This window comes from Branchiostoma lanceolatum, chromosome 4, assembly GCF_035083965.1.
Source record: "Branchiostoma lanceolatum isolate klBraLanc5 chromosome 4, klBraLanc5.hap2, whole genome shotgun sequence".
In the NCBI taxonomy this organism is placed as follows: Eukaryota; Metazoa; Chordata; class Leptocardii; order Amphioxiformes; family Branchiostomatidae; genus Branchiostoma; species Branchiostoma lanceolatum.
The window spans coordinates 30,775,308-30,792,593 of NC_089725.1; the positions used below are offsets into that span (position 1 = coordinate 30,775,308).

At 43.4% G+C, this 17,286-nt stretch overlaps 1 protein-coding gene and 1 non-coding gene across 2 annotated transcripts; one reads left to right on the forward strand and one right to left on the reverse strand.

Annotated features, from left to right (window-relative positions):
• Window positions 1–32: 32 nt before the first annotated feature.
• On the reverse strand, window positions 33–14,032 carry LOC136433998 (von Willebrand factor C and EGF domain-containing protein-like). Its single transcript, XM_066426644.1, has 14 exons — window positions 13,920–14,032; window positions 12,692–12,937; window positions 11,214–11,338; window positions 8,777–8,923; window positions 7,807–7,884; window positions 6,827–7,025; window positions 6,269–6,330; window positions 5,367–5,535; window positions 4,773–4,828; window positions 3,172–3,348; window positions 2,137–2,319; window positions 1,570–1,699; window positions 695–756; window positions 33–206 (listed from the first exon to the last, which is right to left on the reverse strand). Exons 2-14 carry the CDS (start codon window positions 12,918–12,920, stop codon window positions 69–71), a joined length of 1,755 nt encoding a protein of 584 aa, XP_066282741.1. The 5' UTR covers window positions 12,921–12,937; window positions 13,920–14,032; the 3' UTR covers window positions 33–68.
• A 3,159-nt stretch (window positions 14,033–17,191) lies between these two features.
• Window positions 17,192–17,264, forward strand: Trnav-uac (transfer RNA valine (anticodon UAC)). Its single transcript has one exon. It is a non-coding gene; the product is annotated as a tRNA-Val (tRNA).
• The last annotated feature ends 22 nt before the right edge of the window (window positions 17,265–17,286 follow it).

Genomic DNA, 17,286 nt, shown 5'->3' on the forward strand with positions numbered 1-17,286 from the left:
ACAATCACGATAGCAAACAGATTTCGTACCTTCCTCTAGCTGAAGCTGAGGTGATCCTACAGGTCGCCCTAGAGGCAGACCAGGCAGCACTCCCCCGCCACATGAACGTAGTTGGGGCAGTTCGGATCCGGAGGTGCGCAGTCCATGATCGCGATCGACGGCTCCTCTCCGGCCGCGGGGCAATAGACGTACGTGCATGGATTCGGCTGTAGGATTGAAGTTTCAGTGAGATAAAGACGAGTTAGTGCTTTATGCTTGGGTCACTTTTCCAATCCGGGGCCCGACCGGGCAATCTTTGGGAACGAAATATAAAAGACAACAAAGTCACAAAAGGTACCAAAAAGTATTCAAGTGCAGCCCGCGCGGGTCCCGGTTTTGGAAATAGCAGGCTCTGCCATTTTCCGTAGAGGCGGCCCACAAGAACCAAGTACTGTTAAAACTAATATTCCATCTGAAAGCTTTAAAATCGTCTATATGTATAGAAATGTGATTGTGCAAAATGTCAGAAGGAAAACTATAGGTTAAAACGATATATCATATCCCCCCTCCCCAACCCAACGGAATTTGCCAATCACTTCATAACCAACAAGGGAACGTTACAAAAGTTTACTCCATCTACCTAGCATCCCGCTATGGCCTGAGACAGAATCTATCTTTCCTTATGACAGTTTCGACAGACAGTCGTAGATCTCACCTGGTAAGTATCCCCCACGGGGATGATGACGTTTTCTTCTTTGTACAAACAGCCGTCCGGAGCTGAAATGACGTCATTAAGTTTATCACCAAGGGAGATTCGAGTTTTAATGATAATATGATAAGCGGTCGAACCTCAGACTGAGGACGAAGCATGACGCTTTTTTAATTTGTTAGCTAGTAGTGCAATGCGGCTTCGCTACGGCTCCCATTTTGGGCCAAGCACACCGGGTCACCCCTACTCTTCTCGATAAGTGTGTTGGGTTCTTTTATTTGCAGAGGTTTGACGCTTGAGGCTAATGCCTGAAGCTCCCTCATACACGGGGCCGCCGGCTTTACGTCACCATCCGAAAAGACGAATGCAATCCCTTACAACATATCCGAGCTAGAGTCGACCCCTAGATCGAAATCGGGCCCTAGGATCCACAGAATATGATCTAGATGGTAGCGTTACAGGGTTGCATTACCGCTTGCGCCACGGGGACATGTCTTTTAGAGGCCCCAAAGTCTAATCAATGTAGGACCCTCTTCATTTGCGATTGAAGCCAATCCATGTACAGAACAATTGTGGCAATGTCTACACACCTCCTTGTTCTATTTTGGCAATTAAAACCACAAGTCATTTAACATTCTCTACTCCGTAACCAATAACGTTGGTAGTCAAAGGGCTACTTCAGTGTGCTAGAGGTTACAGACGACTGCAATTCCCAAGACCCTTAACTTGTGTACAACGTTTCTTGAACCAAATACTAATCGCTAACCAAAATAAATGTATCAGAACTTCAGTGAAACCTTCTTCTGTTATCTTACTGGCAAAATAAAGGTGCTGCGACTACATTACGTTGTTGTACTCTTGATACATAGAAGCAATCTAACCGTAACAGGTTGGACAGCACTGCCCTGCGACCTGTACGGGCATGTCACACTCCGGATACAAGCAGCTCGCGGTGGCGCACATCGGTTCCGCTCCGGGATTCGGGCAGAAACACGTCATGCAGGCATCCACCTGTAGGGCAAGGTAGGACCGTTAGGGCAAAAGAGTGGTAGATTGCTAGTCCATCGCTTGCCAATCAGGGGGCAATAGAGACGTTGCTGGAAACAATTTTTTATCAATTGTGTCAGTGTGTGATGATTTACTGTGGCCTATTTGGAACTCGGCTTGAAACTTCAGTTGGTATAAACCATTCTGAAGAAATGTTTAACTGGAGTCGTGCAGTACAATATTTTAAAGGGATTTCTGTGTGCAAAATCACAGTTCAACCTTTTTTCTTCGAATTCAGTTTCGGAACTCGTTACCACAGAGACGGCAAGGACCTCTTTATTAGGTTTAAACGGCACTTGGAATTAGATAAGAATTATCCCGACTAAATCGCGCTGCAATTCTGTTAGACTTCACACTCAGGTTTGACGGACAGACGTCAGTCCTATAGCTAGCTCTCTCACCTGGTACTCTTTGCCCGGCAGGATGAGTCCGTGAGCGTGCTCACATCCGATCTCATAGCAGACGGGGCAGCACTGTCCCGGGACGTGCACGGGGTTGGCGCAGGGCGGGGCCGCGCAGTCCTGGACGGCGCAGATCGGCGGTGCTCCGACGGCTTCGCAGTGGCAATACGTGCACGGATCCGGCTGCAACATTGCAAATATGTCAACCCACTCATAATAATAATGGTTTATTGATCAGAAATTATAATTACCCGTGCAATGGCAGCCAGTGCTGAATTGCTGCGCCAGCAGGTAACCTCAATACGACCTTCCCCCAACCGAAGTCAGGTACCCATTCACACCTGGGTGGAGTGAGGAAAGTCGTGTAAAGCGCCTTTCCCAAGGGCACAACATCGGGCCATACCAGTGGTTTTGAACCCGGGACCTCTCGGTTCTGGGCGAAACACCCTACCGATTGCGCCACACGATGCCACACCATCCAACAGACACTGTAGAGAACTGAACTGAAACAAGTTTTGGGATGTGCAGTTCTTGTATCTGTCAAGCAATGAAAGAAACGCCGTACATCTGGACCATTCGTCCCTTCAACGAACCCTGAACCGAGACGGAGGACGACATAAGTTATCTGGCATATTTGATCCACTGCCCCATGTGTCACGTGGCGAAAGTAGTGAACTCATTTACAGTCGAAACACACAGCCACACATTCGAAAAATTTGTTATCTGCAATTTCGTGCAGTGTTAGGTCGAAACTTTTATTATTTTCTGTATGTTGATGACCTGGCCTGTAGAAAATGGACAATCCCTAAACTGTGCCCTGCACTGTATATCTAGAGCTAACCACCTTTTCTAAACTGTATCTAGGAATTACTAGCCCGTTACGACGTTTCTATGAGCTATACTAGTCCTAGCTCTCATCCTACAAAGGAACACCGATGAATGCAAAATGTACAAAACAAACATTTGTATGACTTTTAAGAAGCCATCGCCAACGTGATTTTTTGTTGTTACAGTTCTGTCCGTCTTAGGTCTTACCTGATAATCGCACCCAACGGGGATGAGTACGTCCCCTTCCAGACAGCCGGCACAGACCGGGCAGCACTGCCCCTTGAAATACACGGGGTTGGGGCAATCCGCAGGCAGGCAGGCCATGCTGATGCACTCCGGCTGTGCTCCGGCGGCTGGACAGGTACAGGTCGTGCAGTCGTCCGGCTGTAGATGGGAGATAGTCATGAATAGAACACGTTTATAAGCACGATTTGAGCTGTGCATGCGCGAGGTAGACACTTGCAAACTATCCTTATCTAGACCTTGTTTGTTAGTGTCCCAGTTTTGTTAATGTCCTTCAACATTGACATATCACCAACGATGCATCTCAGTGCGCAGGCGCAGTGCAAACCACGAACCGGCTTATCACACGTTCGCGTTCGTGTCTTTTGTCACAGCTACGTAGATACGATACTAATAGGAATGTTCTAAGGTGACGTATACTATACGGAATTGATATCCTTTCGCTTCTCACAGGAAAGAACGCAGAAACAGATGAGATTGGTCAAGTAGCATTTTGATAAAACATAACGTTTTTCTTCGTTGGTCTTCAAAATGCTTCAATAGAGCAGATTTATTCGTTTAAGAGGCTGGGTAGAATACCATTTCACTAAAATGTGCCATTCTATGTAAGGTATGAAGAATTTTCAGTGTAGAATATATCACAAAAGCACATGAGTATCCCGGAGAAACTGTACTTAGCAATGGCTACTCAGAAAGTAACCTCAAAACGTTACAACAGACATTCTCTTCTGCTTGAGACAAACGTTTATTCTCTGTATCCAAAAAATTGTCACGAAAGTCTTGACAGACAAGAGTCAGCCCTAGCTCTGACATATAGGTGTCAGTCCTAACTCTGACAGACAGGTGGCATTCCTAGCTCTAAAAGACAGGTGTTAGTCCTTGCTCTGACAGACAGCTGCCAGTCCTAGCTCTGACAGACAGGTGTCAGTCCTAACTCTGACAGACAGGTGTCAGTCCTAACTCTGACAGACAGGTGTCATTCCTAGCTCTGACAGACAGGTGTTAGTCCTTGCTCTGACAGACAACTTCTAGTCCTAGCTCTGACAGACAGGTGTCAGTCCTAACTCTGACAGACAGGTGTCATTCCTAGCTCTGACAGACAGGTGTTAGTCCTTGCTCTGACAGACAACTTCCAGTCCTAGCTCTGACAGACAGGTGTCAGTCCTAACTCTGACAGACACGTGTCAGTCCTAGCTCTGACAGACAGGTGTCAGTCCTAACTCTGACAGACAGGTGTCAGTCCAAGCTCTGACAGGCACGTGTCAGTCCTAACTCTGACAGACAGGTGTCAGTCCTAGCTCTGACAGACAGGTGTCAGTCCAAGCTCTGACAGACACGTGTCAGTCCTAACTCTGACAGACAGGTGTCAGTCCAAGCTCTGACAGGCACGTGTCAGTCCTAGCTCTGACAGACAGGTGTCAGTCCTATCTCTGACAGACAGGTGTCAGTCCTAGCTTTGACAGACAGGTGTCAGTCCTAGCTCTGACAGACAGGTGTCGGTCCTTGCTCTGACAGACAGGTGTCAGTCCAAGCTCTGACAGGCACGTGTCAGTCCCAGATCTTACCTTGTACTCTACCCCCACTGGGATGATGCCGTCCTCGTGTTTACAGCCGTCCGGAACTGAAATGATGCCAGTATGTTAGTAAACCAACTATGATTTGAAAATTGCAAAATTTTTCTTATCCCCCCAACTTACAACTTCTTAAAAAGACGAGAAGAAGTCGAGTATTTGTATTTCAGTAGTTTTAGAACCAAAGTTTTACTACTTAGGATAGTATTAGACGTCTTGTAAGTTACATTATATGTACTTTATTAACACTTTTATATATGCATGCCTGTACTTAGCCCTATAAGGCATGAATGTACAATAAAGGCTGTCAATTTCCAATCTATAGTCCTATCAACTCGTGATTATGTAGTTGTGAACAGCCACACCTAAGAGTAAGGCTAGTCTAATGGTGCAGGCTCGGTCCATTTCCTGACGGGCTTTTCTGGCCACTGAGTAGTACTCCTCCCAACTACTACTAGCTCGAAACATCGAAATGAAAACGACCATGCATTTATGTTCTGCGAAGCAGGTAGGAAACACCTCTATGACTTCTTACAGGCTGGATTACGGAATAACGCGAAGTAGTAGTTTTCTGGTTTAAAAACTAACCATCGTATTTATCAGCGTCAGCACAGGCAGGGCAACACCAGGGCGCGACTTGCACGTTGTTCTCGCAGGGCGGATACTGCAGTGGACAACCCGTGCCCGAGCACTCCATACGTCCATCGTCTGAACATTCGCAACTCCCGCACACGCCGCCATCCCGCCAAGCCAGCAACTGCAGGGGAGGGTTTGTCATGAGTGGGAAACACGTTAATTGTACCCTCCCGTCTCAGCCACCCTCCAGAGCTCCCATAGCGGCCCTGCCCTTTCAAGCCTGTAAAATCGCTTTTGGCGACGTTATTGATAGTTGCTCATGAAGAATTAATGAACTAGCCTTATTTGGCACAAACAGCCGTTAGTTTTGCTCTGAACCCAAAGTAGCGCGGTAAGACGTAATCTGATTGGTTGATAGCATCTCAGCATCCTTTGCGCCTTTTCTCTAGATGGGCTTAAGCCAACCCTCTGATTGGTTGAAAGCTATGTTGGTGGTGACGTCGCCAGAAGCGATTTTACCGGCTTGAAAGGGCAGGGCCGCTATGGGAGGTAACGTTACCGAGCGATAGCGGGCCTGTTTGGGAGGGTGGCCTCAGCGCGCTAAACACAGGTCCTTGTCACAGCTAACAATGACATGGTTAATACCAAGGTGTTAATACAGACACATCAACATTCCACTGTCATCACACAATCATTTTATGATTGCAAACTCTCACACCTTCCTGTCTCTTCCTTAACGCTGGAAAACTTGCCTAGAACTTACTAAGCTAAAAAAGCAACAATTTAAAGCAAATGTACTCTATTTACAATTCTCTAAATTCTCTATTTACTTCCTAATTGATAAAAAAAATCAGCCATTCCGAAACGTCTTCATGCAAACTTCTACATCTCCTCATGGCAGTTTTGAATCTCACCTCGTAAGAGGACCCCAGGGGCACGATGGCATCCCCCTTATACGCCCCGCAACCTGGTACACCTGAAATGACATCACTCAGTTCATAACGCCAAAGTTCAAAAATCCAGTAAAAGCTTAACTACTTTTTACAACTACAATTTGTAGTAATCAATTTTTCTTCACTGATAAAACGACAAAAGCATAAGGTGACAATCAGACATGGCAGACTTCACCCCCTTAACAATACTTAACCCTACTTTGCGACCCACAGACATATGAGGATGTTGTACGGGTAACTTGCATACTGTCTGTTGAAAATTGCATACGCACGCAAGCACAGGCAGATCGAGAGTCAAGCTTTACATTTGTAGGGATGCACATGTACATGCACTTTTATAAACGACAGTAGAAGAAAGGTTTATTGGTAGTCCCCTCACTAGTTTTGCATGTTTGGCACTAACAAGCCAAATCAGTATAAACCTGCCTAGAATATCTTGAACAATCTCCCCTGCATATCAAACCAGCACGACACAATCTTGATATGTTTTTATAATTTCCGCATTGAACTACGATTTACCTGATTGTACGCATTGCTCCGCCATTATCCGGAAGGCGACTTTGCAGGGGTTGTCCATGCTGAACACGTGGCCGGAGCTCCCGCCGATGGCCTCCAGCGCAGCGCTGTCCGCTTGGCCCGGGTCTCCGACACCCACAGCGTACAGCTCGATTCCGGCCGCCCTTGCAGCGTCAGCTTGCGCCGCGTAGTCGTCCATTGCCTACAGTAAGAAGATCGATGATGTCAAATGATTATTAATCAACCAACCAATCAATCAATCAATCAATCAATCCATACAGTTTTGTATTTTTGCAGTCAGCCGTAGGATAGCCAGACACCAACTAAACGTCCTGGGACACGCCTGGAGAGCTAGAAACTACACATGAGGTGATAACACCAGTTGGCGCGGAAACAGACCAAACCTGTAAGGGCTTTGAAGACCGGCCTAGATGTAGGTCAGAGGACAAAGTCGAAAACATACTAAGGAGGGTAGGAGTCACCAGTGTCTTATATGTTGATATGTCAATAAAGAACTGAGAAATGAGGTCTTATGCCAACTCGAGAGAGATGTATACAGCCGCCACACATCAGTACTGAATGCCAGAAGATAATTGATTGAGTGATTGATTGATTGATTGATTGATTCAATGATTGTATCCTTTAGTCATAGTGACAGGGACAGAGAGGAAGGCTACATGAGAAGGCTCTGGCTTTACAACTGTACAAAATGCAACGTGTGACAACTTCTACTGCGTAATAACAAATCATGGAGCCTGATCTACTGTACAAAAGACTGTGTAGCATGGGATGAGATTCTGTCCGTGGTGGAATGTCTAACACATCATACCTGAGTTAGTGACTCACCATCCCAATTTTGAACGTCTTTAGAAAGTATACATTCATTAGCTATCACTCCTGCTTTTAATGATGTTTCGCAGCACACATGTTACGTATTTTTAGGAATTCAAACAGCTGTTTATAAATTGAGAAATGTTTCCTACCTGCCCTTCACTGTCACTTTGATCCCATCCGTCAGTCAAGACCACCGCCACCCGAGGATAATCGTCACGGAAACGGGTCTAAACAAACAAACAAACAAACAAGCAAACAGACAAACAAACGCGTGAACCAAGGAATATTCCAAATGGGAAACTTTGCTATTCACTAGAGTTTTGCTACAGTGTTTATCACATTACTTTTGATAAATGTGATCATGATTATAACGCACCAGATTCATATTGACACTACATTGGGGTTAGTAACAAAAACATTTGATAGAAGTATCAGCATGTAGACTCAACATCATAAAGATTAACTCCGACCGGCACGTTACTAGTTTGGAAACAGTCGTATGGGTGGGACATCAAACGGTCGGTCCGGTGTTTGTGGAAGGTTTAAGTACCCATCACACTTATCAACAAGGGTAGGTGTCCACCCCACCCAAAACACTGCCAAACATGAATCAATACACAAAAAATGATCATGTTCAAATTCAATAGAGGATGACTGAAGTAACGTTTTAATGAATTGTACTGCTCCCAAGTAGTGGTGAAAAGTTAGGTTTACACGCCCTCGACAAAATACTTCTCCCAACTGCTTATCTAGTGCATATCCGGTATTAGACGCCTACACACAAGGGACCCTCTGAAAATCTTTGGTTTCATGCAATATAAAAAAAATCCTCCCACACCATTGCCCATCTCCGTTTCATAGCCCTGGGCCACACTGTGGTGCAATCACTGCAGCAGGGGGCTAGTCCACTGGCAGTGGAGTGTGTTTAACTCGCATACTATTTAAGAAGTATGTACCATTTTTATAAAGTCTTTGGTATGACTCAATGCGCCTCTTGTCCAGAGGTGTCCTACCTGGGGCTTGAACCCCGGCCTTCTAGTCCAAGTAATTTGAACCAAATGTGGCTAGTAACAGAAGCGCAGACCACGATATAAAAGATTCCAGAAATCTTGGACTAACCGTGTCCCTCATGTAGCGAATAGCCTTCCCGATGCGGCTCAGGCCTCCCTCCTGCATCATGTCGTCGAAAATGAAGGGGGGCAGTCCGTAGGGTGGGCCCAAAGGGAGGTATGTCCTCGAGACGCAGTTGAATTGAATGATTCCAAGCTATGTCACAATCAATAAGAAATGGATGGTATAGATGCTTCATTAGCGAGCAAATACGGCATATTTCAACCCATCTCCCTTCCCAAGCACAAATGAATTTGCTCCATACAAGCATTTTGCAGAAATGAACCTTGCAAATCCAATCCAAAACTAGAAAGGCCGTCATTTGCCCCTGAGCAAATACAGCATGTTTAGCCATACTCCTCCCCATGCAAGAAGTGGGCTGTCCCAAAATAATACCTGGGCAAATCGAAATATTAACTGCATGTAGAAAGGTAACATTCGCGAGAGCACCATACTTCGCCAATCTCCCTCCCGATGCATAAATTGACTGTTCCAAAATCACCCATGCAAACAAATTCTCTCTACAAGCTCTGCGAGACCCCAAGAGCTTCTTACTGCAACATTGGCAAAGGCTTGCGTGTGTTCCTGCAATATGACCTCAGGTGACCTAAATAGAACACGCGTTCTTTGGCCAGTAGCAAATGGAACGCGCGGAACCTTAGATAGAACATGGATTCCTTGGCCAGCAGCAAATAGAACATGGAACGGGGATACCACTTTTGGCCCGTTTTTGGTCTGAAAATGGGTCCAAAAGTCCCCAAAATGAAGCATTCTGAAGTGATGTACACCGGAAATGTCATTGAAGTCCTGTAGGGACATGTTCAAGGCACCCTTGTACCGAATTTCAGGTCACTTGCTTGCAATACCAGGGCACAGGAGCCCAAAATATAAAAATTGTCTAAAAATGCCCAAAAAAAACTCCATAAAAATGTTTTTAAGGCCTGTTTCGAAAAAAATGAAAAATCGCCAAAGGGTATTTGCCATCTTTACCTCCATGCCAGATTTCAGGTCAGTTGGTTAAAAAATGGCGGAGTTGAATCCATTTGAAGATTTGGCAGGAGGAGAAGAAGAACATGAACAAAAACAATATGTTGAGCCATACTAGGTATGGCTAAACATAATGACCATTTTTTTCAAGTTGACCCCACAAACAAGAATGGACTGTTCGGAACCAATACTATGCAAAATTGACTCTGCAATTTTAACCCTTCTTCGTCTCAAGTGCAAAAGCTACCTCTTTACCCAGTTCAAAGTTATTTGGCTTTCATATAATGACACAGGAACCCAAAATATAGATTAGGTCTGAAAACCGCGGTGTTCAGCTAAAAAGTCAGCAAATTTCTGTGGGTATATGTCCTTGCCACCCCCGTGCCAAGTTACCCGATAGGATTACCAGAGCATAGGATCCAAAAATGAGCATTTTAGTCTGAAAATAGTCAGGAGTCCCATACTAATGATTATGAAGTGGTGTATGCAATAAGTGTGAATAAAGTCCTTGGGTGGATGTCACAGGCATCCCCATACAAAATTTCAAGTCATTTGTTTTCACTAATAAGGGCCAAATATACTAAAATATGCATTCTTAAAATGATGCATGCACAAATTTGAACGATATCCTATATTAGTATATGTCCAAGGTATCCTTGTAACAGATTTCAAGTCATTTGGTTGTATATTCAGGGCACAGGAGCCTAAAACATACATTTCTGGACTAAAAATGGCCCAAAACCTTAATAAAATAAAGCCTACATAAAAAAAATTAAAAGGGCACATCTGGGGGTATCTGACAACTCAACTCAACCCCATACCAATGTTCAGGCCATTTGGCCTAAAGATGAAAAAGTTGAATCCATTTGAGAATTTGGCATAAGAAGGAGTAGACGAAGAAACATGACAAAAGACAATTTATTTCAGTCCTATACCGGTACCCACGGTATGGATTTAAGAATAATTTGCCATTTCTATCTTCTCTAGAAAGGTTATGTTTTCGGGTGCGTGTTTGTATAAGTGGCATATCGCAGGTGATGAGCTCGATCGCACAATGTCTAAAGAAAGTTCCAGCCATTGCCAATGGAGCTAGATGATTCTTTAAAATCAATTAACTGAAGAATACACAGGACACAGAGATGATGCACTCTAGCAAGTAGCTAATATCAAACATCACCTCTGGAAAAACATTACAACTGACATAGACAAATACAATAACAAAAAGTAACAGCAATTGGATAGCCCAAGACAAGCAAGCAATATAAACAATTAACAAAAATGTATAATCACAGTCATACTAAGTTTGATACGTTTGCTAGCTATAATATAAGCCTGGTTCAAAGCCAAAATGTCACTATTATATTCAGAAGAAACAAAGGATGAACTTAATAGGTAGATGATTTCGAAGGTGAAATTAGAATCAATATCAATGAAAATAAGGTATCGGAGGCTCACTCACCCAGATTTCATGAAATGCCTTGAAGCAGTTGAGAAAGTCGACGATGAAGCGCTTGACGCGGTTGAACCAGGAGGTCGATATGCTGGATGATTCGTCGATGACGAAAACGACATCGACGGTGCACACTGTAGTTTCGAAACGTGAAACAGACGTTCATACGTTAAAGTGTAAAAAAGCAAAATTCTTACCTACCGTGATATCAGCCACATCGAAAGGTACTATTCATTCAATTAAGTACTCAAACTTTCCTATAATACGGGATGAAAATAAAATGTAACCTTCCTAAAATCACAGGACTCATGCATTATAGAAAAGTGGCACATTTCTACTTACATTGCTTCTACAGACGAGATCAAACCCTACAACTCTAGATCTAGTCAACTGGTATCAGAAATAGTCCCAAGTTTCTATATGATTTTATAGTCAAACTCCACAAAATCTAAAACTGTATGAAGTAAATCACACCATATAGTGTCATAAACAGCTAAATCAGCAACTAGTTTGTGTATAATTGGACAGTCACCTTGAACATTAATTTATATCTTATATCTTAAAGTAATTTGCAATTGTTGTCAGGCAAGAACTTTAATGTGTTCAACTAACCCCAGTGAATTACACCGCTCCCATCCCAAGAAGTGGTGAAAATTCAGGTTTACTCGAACTCTGACGAAATACCTCCCCCAACTGTATATCTACATATCCGGTATAAGACGCCCACACACAGGGGACCCTCTCAAAACCGTATGTTTGACGTAAAGAGCTATTCATATTTCTTTGCTTAAGTACACCAGATTTCAAGAGACTCGATGCCATCAGAAGATTTGCCTGTATCTTGCGCCAACCCTCATAAAGCAAAAAACAGGCAAATACATAAAAGATTTGTTTTTGTTATCAGAAACATGCTGATACCCGCGATTTTACATTAACTTTTGTTGAAACCTTTACCATTCAGCAAGTAGAATTCTATATTTTAGTTTGCATTTCTAATTTGTATCTCTCAGTTTACCGTACGGAAGTCGCTGTGTTCTTTAGTACGTCAACAATGCTTCTAAAACGTGAGGTTTCAGGCACACGGGGATTGCTATCTCGCCTTGACATAAGTGATAATCCCGGATTAAAATACACAGGCGATGTGTAAATGATAAGCCTCATAGTCACAGTTACACTGATCTATTTCCAAGATGAAAAAAATCTATGTAAAGCTCCTGTCACACTTATGCGTATATACAAGTCCGCATGAGTTGCGTATAACATGTTTTTGGTTTTGGTTAAGTTTGCAGCCGAATAAGTGATTTCTTAGGTTCGATGACTAGGCTGCACAACGGTCGATCAAAGTAGAAAGCAACTTTTCCCCCCACAAACCTTACTTAAACAAAAAAGATGTTAATGCGCAACTCACGCGCACTCGATACGCAAAAGTGTGACAGGGCCCTAACGAAGTTTACAGGAAATGGATTTTTTTTCAAAGATACACTCACCTCCTGGGCCGGGTTTAACGGGAGGGCCGGGCTCGGGCTCGGGTGCCGGCGGGTGAGGGTGGGGCTCTTCTTGGGGTACAGGGGGATCCGGATACCCGAGTGACATTCCCTCGGTCGGCTCGGGCGGTGGGGGTTGTGGGGGCGGCATCCCCACCGGTAGTCCTTGGCCAGTTACCCCGTGTATGGCGACGAACATCACCAACGTGGGCAGCAACAGTTTCCACACCATGTTTGCTGTGTTTAGATCTGTGTGACAACGGATAGGTAAGTGTGCATTCTTGGCTTCTGCATTGTCGACCGAACCTGATCTCTCAACATCTGTAACTTTATTTGTCGAAAAAATGTTTGCCGGTTATGCGGATCAAACAAACAAACATCTTTAAAGCGTATCATGGAGAAAAAGCACACAAACATCATTATGATTCGGATTTACTATGACATATGGCTAACAAAGGTTAGATCGGTGGGCGCTATTTGCTTGTACATTGCACCGAACCAGTCCTCACAGCATCAAATCTACCTGTAACTCTATTGTTTAAAACAACTTACTGAGAGAAGCAAATGAAAAATCACCAGGATTCAGGTCTATCCTGAAATCTGTTTAAAAATGGAAAGATACTTGTGCGTTTTTGCGTGTGTATTGTCAACCGAACCATTCTCAATTTTACCTATAACTTACTGCTCAAAACAACTTTTTTTCAGCAGATCACTGCGAGAAGGGAAAAGTGAACGAGGCATCACCAGGTTTCAGGTGTCCTCTGAAATCAGTTTGGAAACGGATAGATATGTGTGCGTTATTGGATTGTCTATTGTCGACCGAACCAGATCTGTCAGCATTGAACTTGCCTGTAACTCTTTCTGTTACAACCTTTTTCCAAAGCGTATCAATGAGGAGGAGAGACAACCGAAAAATCACCAGGATTAAATTCAACGGTGCGTTATAGGGTTGCATACTGTACATGTCGACCGATCCGTACGTCCGTATATACATCTAATTTCCCCGTTAAGTCAACACAATGCAGGCAACGGGTGGACGCAAGCGACGTCTCACACAAAGTTCTTTAGCAATGAAAAAGGGGAACTCAACATGTCATGTCTGTCGGTCGCCGAACTAAGGGTGTTGGCAATCATGAATTGATATCTAAGGAAGATTTGTTAACTTCTGGAAGATATGGAGTTTTAAGAGAACTTCAATGTACGGTTTGCTGAGTGTGAAGACATTTCTTACCGTCTGGTGAAGCTAGAAAAGCACCGGTAGAACAGTGTTCAATCGGTACCGAGGTTGGTCCAAATCTCTGTCAGGTCGACCGGTCGTGTCGCGTCCAGTACTACTCTCGGTCTTCTCACCAGTCCGTAATCAGACAGACGACTCACGACTAAAACTCTGTCGGGGTGTCCCGCACAAAAACCGCTATGAGCCGAACTCCAGGCCTCTTCCCATTGGTCCACGTCATCGGTTTCTTCCCTTATCGGTACCTATCATCGGGATACGTCACAGAAGAAAACGTGGCCAATATATAGCCTCCCGAATGCAGGCCCCGGCTACGGCTAGCGTTTTGATTCTAACGTTTTTACTGAGTACCAAAATGCTACCAGTAGCTAGGAACCCGTTAGGGAGGCTCTAGCGAGCTCGTCACACCAGGATACCTGCGCCCTCACAATGTTCACGCCTGTTGACAATAAACAGCGATGTGCGTATGATGCACATTTTTAGTCAGACGCGCTTGTTTAGTCAGCAACCATGTCGTCACCTCTGACCCATCCTCTAGATGGATATCTGTCATCCAAAAGGCGGCACAAACAAGAGGATATGATTCTATAATTTTCTCATGGAGTTATCCAATTTTTACGAAGTACGCAACTGAAATGTAATTTTCTACACTATCAGGAAACTACCAGCAAGATATGAGAAAGAAACTAAAGATAAGTTGTATTTTTTTCGAGAGCATAGTGTTACACTTTGTTGATAGTTCAAAGTGCCGAACAGATCTAACGTTTTGAAGAAATATTATGTTCATATCATTGATTATTGATACCATAAAAAGACAATGAGTCAGTACAATTTATAACATGTGCCTACTTTACTTTAAAATAGTTGTAATCGAGACTGGATTTTGGGCGCTTGACGTTTGCTTCGGAAGCGATGGAAGACGCGAACTGTCCACTCTTAAAAAAAGTTCTTTGATGTCGGTCTTTTGCTGTAAGAACAAAGAGATACCAGATTCCATCTCACATCCTTGTGGATATGTTTTGCTCGCAGTCTCCTGTAAATACCACGAACATTTCATCGTTACTTTTTGCAACATAACAACCACGAGACAAGAACAAATCGTTGCTATAACCTTCTCGTGGGCTTTTGTTTTACAAAGTACGCAACTCAGCAGTCAACAACTCGATGTACGCATGTTGTGCAGCTGTCAAAATTTCTATGCGACAGGTGCGCATGTTTTGTCAGCAACCGTGTCGCCACCTCTGACCCAAGGTGTGACGTTTTAGATGGATATCTGTCATAAAAAAGGCGGCACAAGCATATGATTCTACGAGGATATGATTCTATGATTTTCTAATGACGGATCATGACGGTTATCCAACTATTACAGAGTACGCAACTCAAATGTAATTTTCTACACTGCCAGGAAAATATCATGAAGACATGAGTAAGAAGCAAAAGATATTTCAAATGGTATTTTTCCTAGAGCATAGTGTGTTGTTGATCGTTCAGAGTGTCGAAAAGATCTGATGTTTTGAAGGAATATTATGTTAATATTATAATGTTTACATCCTTGGTGTATAAAACTGTTTTGTCAACAACCGTGTCGCCACCTCTGACCCAAGGTATGACGTTTTAGATGGATATCTGTCATAAAAAGGCACAAGCATTTGACAGGGACATATTGTTGCTTGCATTTTCCCATTGCCTTATCAACCTATTACAAAGTACGAAACTGGTAGTTGATGTTCTACTTCACTATAAAGACTGTAAAGGAACAGATGATACAATTTACATGGTACTTTTTTGAGAGAAACGTGTGTTGTTTGGTCGTTCACAGTGCCGAAAAGAACTGACGTTTTGAATACAATATTGTGTTTACATCATAATATGTTTATTGAAAAGTCTGCCCAGAGGCTAATTGCATTACTAACATGATGAAGACAATGCGTGAGTACAATAGATGTCGTGTGGCTACTCTACTTTCAAATGCTTGTTTTCTATATTGGACTTGTGGACTTTTCCATATTGGATTTGACGTTTCCTTCGGAAGCGGTGCAAGACTCTTTAAAAACAACGCGTGGATCCTTTGATGTCTGTCTGTGCCTGTAAGAACAAAAAGATAGGAGATTCCATCTCACATCCTTGTCGATATGTTTTGCTCTCGGTCTCCTGTAAATGTCACGAACGTTTCATCTTTTCCTCTTGCTGTTAGCTGACAAAAATATCACAGCGTAGCACCAACTTCAATGGAAAGATACTGGTGCATTCATTCTAGTACATATTTGTTTTCCACACTTTAATGTGCGCGCTCAGGAAGTGGCAAAACCCACTGAAATCCAAAGATTCTTCGACGAAACAGTGACTTTCGAAGTTTCACAGTGCCATATAGATATTGCTAAGGGGGAATATTTTGTTTATCTATTTTGGTTCGTTTTATACCTTTATGAGTGCAGGAAATGACAAAAACACACGGATCATACAAAGGTTATGAGCGGGCATCTCACGGTATGTCTGAGAGGTAAACCTCTGGCCGGTCAAGATCAACATCTTAGCAAGAAAATAAGAAATTTTCACTGCGATGTCTTGACGAGAGTGCTTTTGGGCCGTTTACCTTTTGGAAGAATTCTTGTTTTATGGATTCTAGCACGATTTGTGTGCTTTGATGCACACAGAAGATGGCGACAATACATCGATTATCCAGATGTGCCTCAGTAGCACGGGGGCCAGTTGGGGGTGTTATTAGTACTGTCGGCGACAGTCAACAGTCTCTTTACAAAGCATCATCGGCATCATTTATCATGAATATAAGAGGGCTGCGGCTTAAAAAAAACCCCACAATATTTCCGCACATACCCTTTGTTATTTTGCATCTTTTTTTTTTTATAAAGAATCTAACTTGAATCCTCGCTCATTGCTTTACTTCTCCCACTCTCTGTTTCTCTACGTTTTGTAGGAATAGCTCATTTTACTGGTTCTAGCATACTTTGTTTCCCTTGATGAGTGAGGGAGGCATCTCCAAAACTATAACCGGCACACATATATACATACAAATACACACACACACACAGACACACACATACAAATACGCACATACAAACTCACACACACACACATACACACGCACACACACACACGCACAAAAATACACACACACACATGTACGCACACACAGAGACATACAGACACACACAGACACACACAGACACACATACAAATACACGCGCACACACACACACACGCACACACACACACACACAAATACACATCAAGGCTAGTGCACAACGCACGGTTCATTGGTGTAGTGGTTATCACGTCTGCTTTACACGCAGAAGGTCACGAGTTCGATCCTCGTAGGGACCTGTGCAAACATGTTTTTGTTCCC